Source organism: Oncorhynchus clarkii, chromosome 24 (assembly GCF_045791955.1).
Source record: "Oncorhynchus clarkii lewisi isolate Uvic-CL-2024 chromosome 24, UVic_Ocla_1.0, whole genome shotgun sequence".
Taxonomy (NCBI): Eukaryota; Metazoa; Chordata; class Actinopteri; order Salmoniformes; family Salmonidae; genus Oncorhynchus; species Oncorhynchus clarkii.
In genome coordinates this window covers 24,298,357-24,314,527 of record NC_092170.1, presented here as the reverse complement: position 1 = coordinate 24,314,527, position 16,171 = coordinate 24,298,357, and the positions used below count along the sequence as shown (strand labels likewise).

Here is a 16,171-nt window from a genome sequence, read left to right as displayed (position 1 = left end):
AGGTGCCTTCAGGGGTGTGTGCTTAGTCCCCTTCTGTACTCCCTGTTCACTCATGACTGCGCGGCCAAGCAAGATTCCAACACCATCATTAAGTTTGCTGACGACAACAACGGTGGTAGGTCTGATTACCGACAACCTCAACCTCAACGTCAGCAAGACAAAGGAGCTGATCGTGGACTACAGGAAAATGAGGGCCGAACACGCCCCCATTCACATTGACGGGGCTGAAGTGGAGCAGGTCGAGAGTTTCAAGTTCCTTGGTGTCCACATCACCAACAAACTCTTATGGTCCAAACACACCAAGATTGCTCAGTTTGGCCTGGCGGCCAGCTCTAGGAAGAGTCTTGGTGGTTCCAAACTTCTTCCATTTAAGAATGATGGGAAACCACTCTTCTTCTGGACCTTCAATGCTGCAGAAATGTTTTGGTACCCTTGCCCAGATCTACTGACAATTCCTTCGAAATCATGGCAATTTGTACATGTAGGTAGGGGTAAAGTGACTATGCAAATCTAATTAACAGTGACTATCAGCACTGTAAAAACCCTGCCTGGTACAGTGCATTCGGAAAGTAATCAGACACCTTTCCTTTTTCCACATTTTGTTACGTTACTGTTATTCTAAAATAGATTAAAACAACATTTTCCTCATCAATCTACAAACAATACCCAATAATAACAAAGCAAAACTAGTTTTTTAGATATTTTTTAAAATGTATTACAAATAGAAAACAGATACCTTATTTACATACAGTGGGGCAAAAAAGTATTTAGTCAGCCACCAATTGTGCAAGTTCTCCCACTTAAAAAGATGAGAGAGGCCTGTAATTTTCATCATAGGTACACTTCAACTATGACAGACAAAATGAGAAAAAAAATCCAGAAAATCACATTGTAGAATTTTTAATGAATCTATTTGCAAATTATGGTGGAAAATAAGTATTTGGTCAATAACAAAAGATTATCTCAATACTTTGTTATATACCCTTTGTTGGCAATGACAGAGGTCAAACGTTTTCTGTAAGTCTTCACAAGGTTTTCACACACTGTTGCTGGTATTTTGGCCCATTCCTCCATGCAGATCTCCTCTAGAGCAGTGATGTTTTTGTGCTGTTGCTGGGCAACACGGACTTTCAACTCCCTCCAAAGATTTTTTATGAGGTTGAGATCTGGAGACTGGCTAGGCCACTCCAGGACCTTGAAATGCTTCTTACGAAGCCACTCCTTTGTTGCCCGGGCGGTGTGTTTGCGATCATTGTCATGCTGAAGGACCTAGCCACGTTTCATCTTCAATGCCCTTGCTGATGGAAGGAGGTTTTCACTCAAAATCTCAAGACAAATTGCCCCATTCATTATTTCCTTTACACGGATCAGTCGTTCTGGTCCCTTTGCAGAAAAATAGCCCCAAAGCATGATGTTTCCACCCCCATGCTTCACAGTAGGTATGGTGTTCTTTGGATGCAACTCAGCATTCTTTGTCCTCCAAACACGACAAGTTGAGATTTTACCAAAAAGTTATATTTTTGTTTCATCTGACCATATGACATTCTCCCAATCTTCTTCTGGATCATCCAAATGCTCTCTAGCAAACTTCAGACGAGCCTGGACATGTACTGGCTTAAGCAGGGGGACGTCTGGCACTGCAGGATTTGAGACCCTGGCGGCGTAGTGTGTTACTGATGGTAGGCTTTGTTACTTTGGTCCCAGCTCTCTGCAGGTCATTCACTAGGTCCCCCAGTTTGGTTCTGGGATTTTTGCTCACCGTTCTTGTGATCATTTTTACCCCACGGGGTGAGATCTTGCGTCGAGCCCCAGATCGAGGGAGATTATCAGAGGTCTTGTATGTCTTCCATTTCCTAATAATTGCTCCCACAGTGGATTTCTTCAAACCAAGCTGCTTACCTATTGCAGATTCAGTCTTCCCAGCCTGGTGCAGGTCTACAATTTTGTTTCTGGTGTCCTTTGACACCCCTTTGGTCTTGGCCATAGTGGAGTTTGGAGTGTGACTGTTTGAGGTTGTGGACGGTTGTCTTTTATACTGATAAGTTCAAACAGGTGCCATTAATACAGGTAACGAGTGGAGGACAGAGGAGCCTCTTAAACAAGAAGTTAAAGGTCTGTGAGAGCCAGAAATCTTGCTTGTTTGTAGGTGACCAAATACTTATTTTCCACCATAATTTGCAAATAAATTCATAAAAAATCCTACAATGTCATTTTCTGGATTTTTTTTCTAATTTTGTCTGTCATAGTTGAAGTGTACCTATGATGAAAATTACAGGCCTCTCTCATCTTTTAAGTGGGAGAACTTGCACAATTGATGGCTGACTAAATACTTTTTTGCCCCACTGTAAGTATTCAGACCCTTTGCTATGAGACTCAAAATTGAGTTCAGGTGCATCCTGTTCCATTGATCATCCTTGAGATGTATCTACAACTTGATTGGAGTTCACCTGTGGTAAATTCAATTGATTGGACATGATCTGAATAATTATGTAAATGTCATATTTCAGGTTTTTTTTTGATAAAAATGATTAAAAAAAAATATGTAATCTATTTTAGAATAAGGCTCTAAAGTAAAAAATAAAAATAAAAATGGAAATAGTGAAGGGATCTGAATGCTTTCCGAATGCAAGGTACATCATTGTTTTTTTTCTTCTTCTTCTCGGCAGTAAAAATGCCAACAGTTGATTTTATAGAGGGGCATGCTTGCTGAATGACATCATGTTAACATATTACTTGTTGAGTTGGGAACATTTTTATTGAAATCGGCTTTGCTTATAATACGTACGATTTGTCTGCCTGATAGACATGGGTGTTGATTAGACTGAACTATGAGAAGGAATTATGGCTAAGTTCATTTCCATTTTAATGACTGAAACTAAAACTGCCAGGTCAGCAGTGTGTACTTTATATCCCCATACCATTGGCAGTTTGGAATATTTAGTAGGAACTGTACACTATATCCTTGCGTATTTCCAGGTTTTAATGTGAATTATTTTCTCCACTGTTCCTAATACAGCATTAGCAGACAAACAGAGCTCTTCTTCAAACTGGATGATTTCTTCTGGCGACAACATCAGTCCACATTAGCGTTGCCCTACGGTATTAAAGGAAGTGGTATGTTCTCTCATTTCATTGTGTCATTTCTTTGTTTTCCTCTCTTTCCCACAAAGCACAAAGACTTTAATGGAACATGTTTATGAAAATATATTTAATTCTAAGTACACTTTTATTTAAAAAATGTATTGATACCACCCAGGTTCTCACTATCGCTCCCTATCTTTGATAAACACCAATATTAAATGTTTTTTTCCAAAATGTTGTCGTCTCAAGTCTTACTTACCCAAATTGATCCACATGGACCAAATCGGGTTTGTTAAAAAGTGTTTATCCTTGGATAACCTCCATCGACTATTACATATCTTCGATGCTTCATCAGAAACAACAGCTCCTTGGGCTGTATTACCTCTTGATGCAGAAATAGCTTTTGATAGTCTAGAATGGTCATATCTCTGCTCTGTCTTGGAACATATAGGAATTGTCTCCAGTTACATAAATATTGTTAAAATACTTTATGTCAATCCCTCAGCCATAGTTATAACAGGCAATATCTAATTTGTTCCATTTAGAATCACTAAAAGTAGCAGACGAGGCGATCCAATTTTGACATTGCAAATCTTATTGTCTGTGGAACGTCTGGCCCAGGCAATTCGTCAATCGTAGGAATTAACACAAATTTCTCTCAAATCTACAGTTCACTTAATCTCATTAGATGCAGACAATACTTTACTATATGTAGACAATGTATCTCAATCGCTCCCAAACGCATTGAAGATAAATTCAGCTTCATCTCAAGTTATAAAACTAGTCTAACCAAATCAGTGCTGCTGCCTCTCAAGACCCGATGGAGGACTCTATCTCTATTTATGGAATCCAGGTCGTTTACCATTTGAAATTTTTGGGAGAAGGTATATTTCCTTCTTTATATAAAACCATTGCCAGAAACTTCAACAGAACGCTCAAATCAATGAAATCTGACCTCAATAGATGGAATTATATCCCAATTGCTTTAACCGTCAAAATGAATATATTGCCACTGCTGAATTTCTGTAGTTTAATTCTTCCCATGGCTCCTCTTTGTATCCCGCTATTGGGATACAATTCATTGTGCGGTTGTAAAATGTATATTGCAAGCAAAGACGTTTGAGGACTATTTGTACCAAACTTTAAATTGTATTTCCAGGCGCTAGCGTTTCACCCCATCCTAAATTGGTTTAGACATGATTCTTCTGCCCCACCGGCTGAGTATAGAGAAATATGGTGTCTCCTATGGCCCTGGAAGAGGTGGTCTTCATTGATTTATCCCTTAAGACAATGTAAACTATGCTTTGGTCTTATTATTGCTCACACTTTCTATTTGGTGCAAAATTGAAAAACAATGTAATTATGAATCAAAATGAGTGTTTTGCAATTATTAGTAATGTAAATTCTGAATTTCTTCAGTTTGATCTGTGAGTAAGAATGAATAAACTCAAACTCAACTAACAAACAAATGTATGCACTGTCATTCGAAAACGTAGCACCCAAGTCTTTGCAATCACAAAAAATCTCTCCTTACATCATCCCTCAGCACTTTGATGTGCGAGTCCAGGTATTTATATGCTGACCTCATGCCTCAACAAGCTTCTGATTGGTCCGAGTCAATACTCCTGGTCACCATTGATTGACAGATGTGTGAAGCAAATATGCGTGCCCACAGAACAGTTTTTCGAGGTCAAGGGATGGTGTGAGAGAAACATCTGCATGAGTTTCGCCATCTACATAAAGAGATGAGCTCAGCCATCCGCATAAAGAGATGAGCTCAGCCATCCGCATAAAGAGATGAGCTCAGCCATTCGCATAAAGAGATGAGCTCAGCCATCTGCATAAAGAGATGAGCTCAGCCATCCGCATAAAGAGATGAGCTCAGCCATTCGCATAAAGAGATGAGCTCAGCCATCTGCATAAAGAGACGAGCTCAGCCATCCACATAAAGAGACGAGCTCAGCCATCCGCATAAAAAGACTAGCTCACCCATCCACATAAAGAGATGCGCGTGTAATTATTCAACTGGCAATATTTTCAAGCTGGGATCAATTTTACAGCATGACGTCACAATGAAGAACGATCAGAACGATTGGGAACTATGTCACGCTGGGAAGATTTTTACATGACCCTCTGCAGTTAAATGTTTCTGGGGAAAAGTTACAAAATACATTTTGTGCAGAAATGTAACTTTTCAATGCTTTCCATTTATTTTGTTACTTAACAATGATAGCCCCTTGAATCTCTCAATCAGAGAAGATTTCTGCTGGCAGGAAGCAATGCTGCAAAAAACAAATGTGTCTCTATGATGGCAACCACCTCACTCTCTCCCATTTAACCAGTGGATACAGTTACTATTGGAAGTTATTGCATTAGGATTATCGACAGCGAGAATGAATGGTGCTAGTGAAGGAACAATTGAGGCCTGGAAAAATATAATTGACTCTGCAATGAACAATCTCCGTTAGGCAGGGTGGGAAGCATAGTTTCGAGGTGGGGAGGAAGGATGCGGGCGGGTGGATAGGGCCTTAGGGGGGAATGGGTCAGGGTTATATTTGTATGCATTTTATTGTTTTTGTACATGTAACGCCCCTCTGAAAAAGAAAAATTACATCTAAATACATATACATTTCATTCTCAGCCTAGCTCTACACGCTGTCAGTTCACCAAGAGTTGACTTGAGTCCCTTCCTGTTTTGTTTGGTCTAGTTACTTTTTGAATGAGCAGCCGTTTGCATATACTGCTATAAAAGTCACCACTGTTCCCCTGCTATAAAGTAACACGTACTCTTTGGGGTTTTAGGCTGGGTATCTGTATAGCACTTTGTGACAGCTGATGATGTAAAAAGGGCTTTATAAGATACATTTTATTGAGAAGCATTATGGAGTCAATGTCCACTTTCCAGAAAACGTGTGCGACATTTATTGAGTTTATGACCAGTTAGCTGGAAACAGTATTGGGTCATTGGTCCTCTCAATATGGACTTCTCTATGTGAAGACAAACTGTCCTCAGCATCTGGGCTCCCGAGTGGCACAGCGGTCTAAGACACTGCATCTCAGTGCAAGAGGTGTCACTACAGTCCCTGGTTCAAATCCAGGCTGTATCACATCCAGCCGTGATTTGGAGTCCAATAGGGCGGCGCATAATTGGCCCAGGTTTGGCTGGGGTAGGCTGTCATTGTAAATAAGAATGTGTTCTTAACTGACTTAAAAAAAGGTTAAATAAATGTTTTTATCAGTCTGAGTGATCACACCTTTATTAATCCCTCTCTCCTTTCCAGAGTTACTGCTGCTGAGAGTGTTAGCCATTATTGCCAATTACAAAATGCCGGCCAGCATTGATCGGTAAGTGTGATGAGTGTTTCTTAGCCATATTAGCAAGGTTTTTAACCTCTGGTGTGCTGTTTTAACCACTTTATTTCTTACAATAATTGTTAAGATCACAAAGAACCACCGATGGGTGATATGCGTCTGAGAGCAATTTACACAAGGGTCATTTTTTTCTCATAACTCTCCACAATGTATTGTAGTGTAAATGCTGTGCTAACATAATGACTCAAATCATTCCTGTGGTGTGTGTATAATGGGTGGACAAAGAAGCTGCCTTACTTAATTTCAAGAAAGAATGCCAATTGTCAAACCAAGCAGTGTGACCAGTCACTATTACCATGGCAGTGTTGGAAAATGTCCAGTGGTTCTACTGTAGTGTGCAGTTACAGTCACCCCTCTGAAAGTGGTCTTGAACTCTAAAATGATAATACAGGCAACACTAAAGTAAATGGATTGTAATAATAGGAAGCAGTGAATTATACTGAACTTAATTTATTTTGATGTATTTCCTCAGTCTAGACTGCAGAACATGTGCAGTCATAGGAAATGGGTTTGCCATTAAAAACAGCTCCTTGGGGGGCGTCATCAACGAGTATGATGTGGTGATCCGGTAAGTATTAAGCCTAATGGTTCCATCCTGTTTTCTACCACAAAAATCTTCATTAAGTCCATCCTCCCTCCTCTTCTGTTGAACTATTCCCAGGACTCCTCATTTCTGTTTTATCCAATGATGTTCCTGCACAATTAATGGTGTTCCTAATCAATATCAGTACATAGAGTGCATTATATTGCAGACAGTACAGTCAAGAGCCATATCATTTGCAGACCTGCCAATTCAGGCATTTTACGTACCAGCTACACAATTCTCTGTCCGTGTACGCAGGTACGAGATCCGAGTTAAAAGTACGCAGAAATGAATAGGGCCTGATTATTATTATTTTTACATTTTATTTAAAAAAAAAATCCACAGAGTAAATCTAACATCCCGATTATCGAGCTGCAACACACAAACATGTACAGAGTGTGTCAATAGACATGGAGATTAATACATCATTATTCGACGTAGCTACCCCTTGTCTGCACCTCCTGTTTGTTGTGATGCTGAGTTTGCCGACTGTCAGCTGTACGTGAACACATGGACAAATCCCTTTTCGACTCTGTGTGTTGTGGAAAGGTCAACACTAATTGTTTCAAGCTAACGTTAGCGAACATAGGATGGACATTCAGTGGGCTCTAAAGTGCCAGCAGTTCACTCGCATTTGCTAGTGAAAGAAATGAAATGCAAATACGAAAAATAACTGGTCGCATTTGTGCGAGTGTGATATACATTTAATTCTGCGTCCCAACAGTTCTATTTTCCCCGTAACATTACGAGGATCACGCAATCTGATAGACTGTAACTGTAATTATGATCCACGTCACAAAGTATTACAAAAGTATAATCAAAAGAAATATAAACATCTTGGCATTACATGGAGTCGTGAGTTTAGAAGACTACACGAGGAATAATGAATGAGTGTCCGGTATTAGCTATAGAGGCATTGCTTCTAAAATGCCTTTGCACTAGATTTGCGAGTTGAATCTCCAATTTTTCGCACCCATCTAGTACGGACAGGGTTGGCAGGCCTGCATTTGATATCGAAATATGGCTCAGGGTACAGTCTATAGCCACAATAGCATTTAACCAGTCCCCCAATGGCCTTTTCCATAGCAATTCCCGCAATCCAGTAAAAAACCAACAGGTTTTCTATGATGCATTGTCCTCTAAAGAGGGGTATTCTAATTCGTTTTGCCCATGGAAACATAATGCTGTCTATAATGGCCAGCTCAGACTGGTGACCTTGCTTTAATGCCTTTCTCTATGCAATCAGTCAACTGTTGGGTTAACTCAGGCGCTTAAAAGGGGGATTTGGTCGACCATGCAGAAAAACACCCCAGCGCCCTCTTCAAATCAGATTTATAGCCTTGGAAGGAACACATACATTTTTTTTATTTTTTTTATAAGCCTCTTACCAACAGCCCAGGCAATTTTGCCTGGTCATATCCAGGCACAATGCACTCTGCTCAATGTTCTGCTCAAGCGTAGAATTAACTCCTCCATGTTATTTTTGTCCAGTGTAGCACTGTTACTTGTTTGCTTTTTTATTCAAATGCAATAAACACAATCCAACAAACTTACGTAGGTGCAGGGTAGAAGTAACATCATGGGAAAATCAGATAAATAGGAAGTCTCACTAAGAAAACCCTTTGTGGTTGCAGTGTTGCTATTTACACTTCAGGAATTGTGTGCTGGTGTTTTTACTCTGTTTTATTTTTATAGAAGTGAATGGCTAAGGTTTATCTTTACCTGTGTCCCTGTGCAGGCTGAATGATGCCCCTGTCAGAGGTTATGAGGATGACGTAGGGAACAAGACCACTATGCGTCTCTTCTACCCTGAGTCGGCCTCCTACAACCCCAGCATGCACAACGACCCCGACACCCTTATGGTCCTAGTGCCTTTCAAACAGCAGGACCTCCGCTGGCTCAAAGAGATCCTGTACGACGAGAAGAGGGTACTGGATGTGTGCGCACACACACCTCCATTTTAGCTGCTTCCCTGGTACTTGCAATCCATCCACGCAGTGACAAAATTTACATTATCAATGGCAGCCTTGCCAAACCTACTTGAAAATCCAACTGTAGTCTCAGCAGCCCAAACACCTCCACTCTCTGGTTTAGCTCAGGCTGCTATGGTCGCTATTAGCATGATTAGGGACAGGGTCATTACTCCTTCATTTAGGAGTAGGTCGCCCTGAGAAACTGAGAAGAATGAGACTTAAACAGGGCCTCAATTGTGTAGACACGGGCTCTGTGTGTGTGTACTCACTAATCAACACACCTTTTCCTCTGTGTGTGTGTGTGTGTGTGTGTGTGTGTGTGTGTGTGTGTGTGTGTGTGTGTGTGTGTCAGGTGAGGAAAGGTTTCTGGAAGCCCCCTCCACAGATCTGGCTGGGCAGGACCAGTCGCATCCGGGTGCTGGACCCTCACTTCCTGCATGGGACGGCCAGCAGTCTGCTACAAATCCCACTTCAACCAAAGAGCAAACAGGTAAGGGATCAGCTCTGTTTACTCCTAGCCACGTTGGGAACCAGGTAATGGGCAGAAAATAAATCCATGTAAAGTGGCCAGTGTTTTGTGCTGTCTGTATACATTTCTACCAGCTGCAGTTTGGAAAGGAGGTCAGTCCCAAACGCTCTACTGATTACCCAGAAATGGATGAGCAAGAACAAAACGATACTGCAGGGAATTCCACAAAATAACAGTAGAACATATGCAGAATGGAACAACAGAACTAATGGAATGAAGAAAAATGATTGCGGAATAGAATATTGTGATGGATGACATTTGAATAGTAAGCCATTGAGCTGTTTTCTGTTCACAAATTGGGAGTACAATTCTCTGTTTGGCTGAGGAATTCTGGGTTTTGAAATACATGATACATTGATTTGAGCTATAACTAATGTGGAATTGTGTTTTCATTGGCCAAGAGGTCCATCTGCCAAGAGGGCTTGTTCAGTGCATGGTGGAGATGTCTTTGAGATGGAACAAAGCCAGGTTAAGTTTGGTTTAATTTGTTCCCCCAGCGAGCCCCTGTGTCAGAGACTGAGGCTGTGCACTCTTTGGACTGCTGAAATGCAAACACAACTGGCTGCTGTCTGTGCCGAGGGAACAGTGGGAAAGAAGGGGTCCTGCAGGCGATCAGCGGGGCAGCCCGAGCATAGCACTCCTCCATCTGCGTGGCCCTACAGGCAAGATGAGCTCAACCTTGGCTGGCTGTCTCCTGGCTGGCTGGGTGTCTGGCTGGAGGGCGTAGGCTGTTTACTCTGAGCGAGAACAGGAACAGGAACCATGCCGAGCACTCGATCCTGGCCCCTTTGCCCTCATTCCCCTCTCCCCTGTCACTTTCCTGGGTCACGGGCCCGACCGCAGCCCCACATCCTCGATGCCAAACTCTCACCCCCTCCCTGTGGCTGCCATGTTGGCAGTCATTCACATGCCCTGTGAGAAGGCAGCAGCAGCAGGCAGTCCCCCTGGTTACAATACAGAGGCTGACTGAGCTGAGGAGAGCTAGAGGGCTAACTAATGCCCTTGTCAGTCAGACAGCCCCCACCGCCACCCCCTTCCAAAACAAAGGTCCGACTCCCACCAATCTGGTCTGCTTGGCGAACAGCAGTGACAATATTCACCTCACCAAGGCTCCATGGGCCAATGTCCAAACTATGCGAGGCACTACAGAAGTTGGAGCGCTCGGTGACCGACCACATGAGACTAATGCACACAGAATGTCAGATTTAGCCGAGCCAGGCTCAGGAAGAAAAGGCACTTATGCTAAGTGCATTAGGAACCAGGTTTGGAGGAATGTCCCATACAGTGTGATGAAGAGAGGAGAAGCACAGGTTTGAGAACTTGGTTTCTCCAGTTTCTCTCTCCTTAGGGCACGAGTAATGGCTGTCCAGGTCAGACAGCATGCTTGTAAAGCCCTGCAGGACTCACTGACTGACTCACTGACTCACTCACTCACTCACTCACTCACTCACTCACTCACTCACTCACTCACAGACATTTACCTTGGAAAGGCTCCTGCACTCAGTATTGGTCTGCCATTTTGAAGGTTTTATGTATTGTTGTTTTATTTTTATTTTATTTGGCTGATTTATACTGCAGACCCACAGCACCTCAGTAGGGTTCTATTGGAAGGAATTGAGAAAGCAGTAGGCGGGAATAATGTGCCTGAACAAGAAGCTTCCTTGGAAATGGTGGGTTGTTGAGTAAACCAAGGTTAATGATTACATGGAACAGATAAGGGAGAGTCGGGTAGTTGAGCCAAAGGGATAAGTTTAGTCACCCCATCATTTCAGTCTGTGAAGGAAGAAACCACATGGAAAAAGTGGTAAACAACTTAGGGCCAAAAAACGGATTTTCACCAAGTCAAATGAATTTATTGTGTTAGATGTTTCACGATTCTTGTATCTAAATCAAAGTAGATACTTTTAAGATTGTTCTTAAAGGCATTATCTCTGGAATCAAATCAAATGCTATTTGTCAAATGCGCCGAATACAACATACCTTATAGTGAAATGCTTACTTACAAGCCCTTAACAACAATGCAGTTTGAAGAAAAATGCCTAAAAAAAGTATACATAAAATAACAAATAATTTAGAGAGCAGCAGTAAAATAACAATAGCGAGGCTATATACAGGGGGTACCGGTACAGAGTAAATATGCGGGGGCACAGGATAGTTGAGGTCATTGAGGTAATATGTACATGTAGGTAGAGTTATTAAAGTGACTATGCATAGATAATAACAGAGAGTAGCAGCAGCTATGCAAATAGTAATTTGATTAGATGTTCAGGAGTCTTATAGCTTGGGGGTAGAAGCTGTTTAGAAGCCTATTGAGCCTAGACTTGGCGCTCCGGTACAACTTGCCTTGCGGTAGCAAAGAGAACAGTCTATGACTAGGGTGGCTAGTCTTTGGCAATTTTTAGGGCCTTCATCTGACACCGCCTGGTATAGAGGTCCTGGATGGCAGGAAGCTTGGCCCCAGTGATGTACTGGGCCGTACGCACTACCCATTGTAGTGCCTTGCGGTCGGAGGCCGAGCAGTTGCCATTCCAAGCAGTGATGCAACCAGTGATGGTGCAGCTGTAGAACCGTTTGAGGATCTGAGGACCCATGCCAAATCTTTTCTGTCTCCTAAGGGGGAATAGGTTTTGTCGTGCCCTCTTCATGACTGTCTTGGTGTGCTTGGACCATGTTAGTTTGCTGGTGATGTGGACGCCAAAGGAACAAAGCTCTCAACCTGCTCCCCTGCAGCCCCGTCGATGAGAAGGGGGCGTGCTCGGTCCTCCTTTTCCTGTATTCCACACTCATCTCCTTTGTCTGGTTCACGTTGAGGGAGAGGTTGGTGTCTTTGCACCACACGGTCAGGTCTCTGACCTCCTTCGCTTAGTGATTAGCTTTGAGGGCACTATGGTGTTGAACGCTGAGCTGTAGTCAATGAATAGCATTCTCACATAGGTGTTGCTTTTGTTGAGGTGTGAAAGGGCAGTGTAGAGTGCAATTAAGATAGTACCATCTGTGGATCTGTTGGTGCAGTATGCAAATTGGAGTGGGTCTAGGGTTTCTGGGATAATGGTGTTGTGAGCCATGAGCAGCCTTTCAAAGCACTTTATGTCTCCAGGTGTGCTACAGGTCGGTAGTCATGATGTAACAACAGGGCCTGGCCTATGTGTTTTTCTTTTTAAATAGAAACTGTTTGTTAGGTCTTAAGCCTGTGTTAAAAGATTCTTATAATGATTAAAAGACAAAAAGCGGTTGGGATTGTGTAGAATTGTGTTTTGGAAATAAAGGTAGACATGGTTTTAGAAAGGAAGTGGTAATTATTTAATTCGGTACAGACATTTGTAGGTGGATTAACCCCATACCCGTTATAAATTGTGCCAAGAGATAACTTTTTTTTTCAAAACTGTAATGTTTACATGAATTATGATTATTTCCAGGGATACACAACATTCTGAAATATATGTAGATATCTTTGTTAGAAAGTATACTATATTTCCCTTGATGGGATCAATGCTGAATGTAAAAAAAGGCTCAATTTAACCTACTCTTTGGAAAGGGGATTTTAATCCCCCTCACAGCTCTCATGTAGAAACAATTTCCTTCTGCTGCCTCTGTGAACATTGGTAATCATTATTTACACACAGCAGTTTTATTTAACCTTTATTTAACTAGGCAAGTCAGTTAAGAACAAATTCTTATATACAATGACGGCCTACCAGAAGGCAAAGGCCTCCTGTGGGGACGGGGGCTGGGATTAAAAATACAAAATAAAATAAAAAATATAGGACAAAACACACATCACGACAAGAGAGACACCACAACACTACATAAAGAGATACCTAAGACAACAACATAGCAAGGCAGCAACACATGAAAACACAGTATGGTAGCAACACTTGACAACATGGTTGCAACACAACATGGCAGAAGAACAACATGGTAGCAGCACGAACATGGTACAAACATTATTGGTCACAGACAACAGCACAAAGGGCAAGAGGGTAGAGACAACAATACATCACGCGAAGCAGCCACAACTGTCAGCAAGAGTTTCCATGACTGAGTCTTTGCATGAAGAGATGGAGATAAAACGTCCAGTTTGAGTGTTTTTTTGCAGCTCGTTCCAGTCGCTAGCTGCAGCGAACTGAAAAGAGGAGCTACCCAGGGATGTGTGTCCATGAACGGAATCAAACCAGGACACCCCTCACATTGTACTGGAGACAAAAAGTCAAAAATCCTAGTACCATCTCGCTTTGTCTAAGTACACATTAAGAAAAGGGTACACTGCTCTGTAATTTACTTGTCATGCCAACTAATGTACTAGAAATGCAGGACTATGGGAGTTTTTACTGGTCTTGGATGCCCCCTACTGTGTCAAACATAATACTACATGTATATTACTTAAGCAAAAAGGCACGAGGGGGTGTGGTATATGGCTAATATACCATGGCTAAGGACTGTTCTTAGGCATGACAGCATCGCGAAGTTGGCCATATACCACAAACTCCCGAGGTGACTTATTGCTATTATAAACTGGTTACCTACTTAATTAGAGGAGTAAAATTAAATGTTTTGTCATACACGTGGTATATGGTCTGATATACCACGGCTGTCAGCCAATCAGCATTCAGGGCTGGAACCACACAGTTTATAATATACTGTAGGTCTCATTGGTTTTGGTTCTCCCTCCTACAGAAACCGGTACACCCCACTACAGGGATCCTTGCCGTGTTCGTGGCACTCAACTACTGTGATGTGGTCCACATAGCTGGGTTTGGATATCCAGCATCCAAAAACCAGAAGCATCCTATACACTACTATGGATATGACACTATGAAATCCATGAAGGTGAGTGTGCATGGGATTTTACTCAACTCCTGTGAGAGATCAACACTCAGTGTTATGTGCCATGCTAGTAGATTTTTCAGTGCACTGTGATGTTATGTTTAGGCTCTGCTTTCGTTCTGTTCCAGGATTCCTACCATGACCTTACCCACGAAGCAGAAGCCTTAAAAAAACTAGAGGATTCGGGGGCTATCCTGTACTTACACCCTCACTCCTGACACACACACACACGCACGGGCACGGCCCAGAAACACCCCCTGTCCCTGACCTAGGAACTTCATCAAAATCTGCAAGGAATTTTCACTGCACTGCTAATACATATAAATGTTTCTTCAGATCTACACATGCCGAGACGGTAGAGGCTAGTGGGTGTTTTATGGACTAGGCTACTCACAGATGGCAGTTGTGGACTCTGCTGACAATATTGTCCATACAGTCCAAACATTAAAAATAACAAAATAATTTCATTTTTTTTCCTGAGTTCTGATTTTAATTAACTTAAAAATATATATTGTCTTTGAAATGGTACCACTGGATATTTTATTGTATGTAATACATTTTTATTCAAATTAAATCTAAATGAAAATATCACTCTGTTCAGTTTACTATTTCTTAGCAAAGACTGTGCCATGGTCAAACATTTTCCCAAATGTTTTCATTTATTGATGTTGTTTTTTAAGTTGGGAATAGTTTAGTCTGTTATGAGACATACACTGAGTGTATAACACATTATGGACACCTGCTCTTTCCATGACAGACTGACCAGGTGAATCCACATTATGATCCCTTATTGATTTCACTTGTTATATATTTTTTATTGAACCTTTATTTATTTAACCATTCTTGATACACACGTAAAGCAATAATTGTTAAATCCACTTCAGTGTAGATGAAGGGGAGGAGACAGGGTAAAGAAGGATGTTTAAGCCTTGAGACAATTGAGTCATGGATTGTGTACGTGTACCATTCAGAAGATGAATCAGCAAGACAAAAGATTTACGTGCCTTTGAACAGGGTATGGTAGTAGGTGCCAGGCGCAAGGGTTTGTGTCAAGAACTGCAACGCTGCTGGGATTTTCATAGTTTCCCGTGTGTATCAAGAATGGTCCATCACCCAAAGGACATCCAGCCAACTTGTGGACATCCAGCATTGGAGTCCACATAGGCCAGCATCCCTGTGGAACACTTTCGACACCTTGTAGAGTCAATGCCCTGATGAATTAAGGCTGTTCTGAGGGCAAAAGGGGCTGCTACTCACTATAGGATGGTGTTCTTAATGTTTTGTACACTCGGCATATGTGGCTTAGCTTATTGTTATTTGGTTTATGGGAAAAGCGATAATTGACCTGTCTAACCTAAATGAAGTCTATTTGCAGCTGAGGTGCTGTGTCAGCTTTTGGCCACTAGATAGCGTAAAGGCTCTCCATAAAGGTGGTAAAGGATACAGTAGGTAGCTTCTCATTTCACGGCCCCCAAACAACAGCCACTTCAGAGATAGAAGCTGAAGCTTGGGGCAGATCCAACAACCGCACTAGCAGCCGGTCTTACCGTGCAGTACTGTCACAGTGAGATGCTCTTTAATCAGAATGACTGAATAATGTTGCTAGCGACAAATCAATCAATCAAATGTATTTATAAAGCCCTTCTTAAATCAGCTGATGTCACAAAGTGCTGTACAGAAACGCTGCCTAAAACCCAAACAGCAAGCAATGCAGGTGTAGAAGCACGGTGGCTAGGAAAAACTCCCTATGAAGGCCAGAACCTAGGAAGAAACCTATAGAGGAACCAGGCTATGAGGGGTGGCCAGTCC

At 41.9% G+C, this 16,171-nt stretch overlaps 1 protein-coding gene across 2 annotated transcripts in view; it reads left to right on the top strand.

Annotated features, from left to right (window-relative positions):
• The window catches only part of LOC139382584 (CMP-N-acetylneuraminate-beta-galactosamide-alpha-2,3-sialyltransferase 4-like), a 111,631-nt gene extending 96,681 nt beyond the window's left edge, over positions 1–14,950 (top strand). The window contains exons 6-12 of one of the 2 annotated variants that reach the window (XM_071126704.1): positions 3,017–3,114; positions 6,363–6,426; positions 6,926–7,021; positions 8,775–8,964; positions 9,362–9,499; positions 14,213–14,365; positions 14,491–14,950. In XM_071126704.1, the coding sequence (XP_070982805.1) occupies positions 3,017–3,114; positions 6,363–6,426; positions 6,926–7,021; positions 8,775–8,964; positions 9,362–9,499; positions 14,213–14,365; positions 14,491–14,580 (829 nt within the window). In that variant the 3' untranslated portion in view covers positions 14,581–14,950. Of the gene's footprint in view, positions 1–3,016; positions 3,115–6,362; positions 6,427–6,925; positions 7,022–8,774; positions 8,965–9,361; positions 9,500–10,035; positions 12,824–14,212; positions 14,366–14,490 lie in introns of those variants that run through there. The other variant, XM_071126705.1, reaches the window with a different exon arrangement.
• The last annotated feature ends 1,221 nt before the right edge of the window (positions 14,951–16,171 follow it).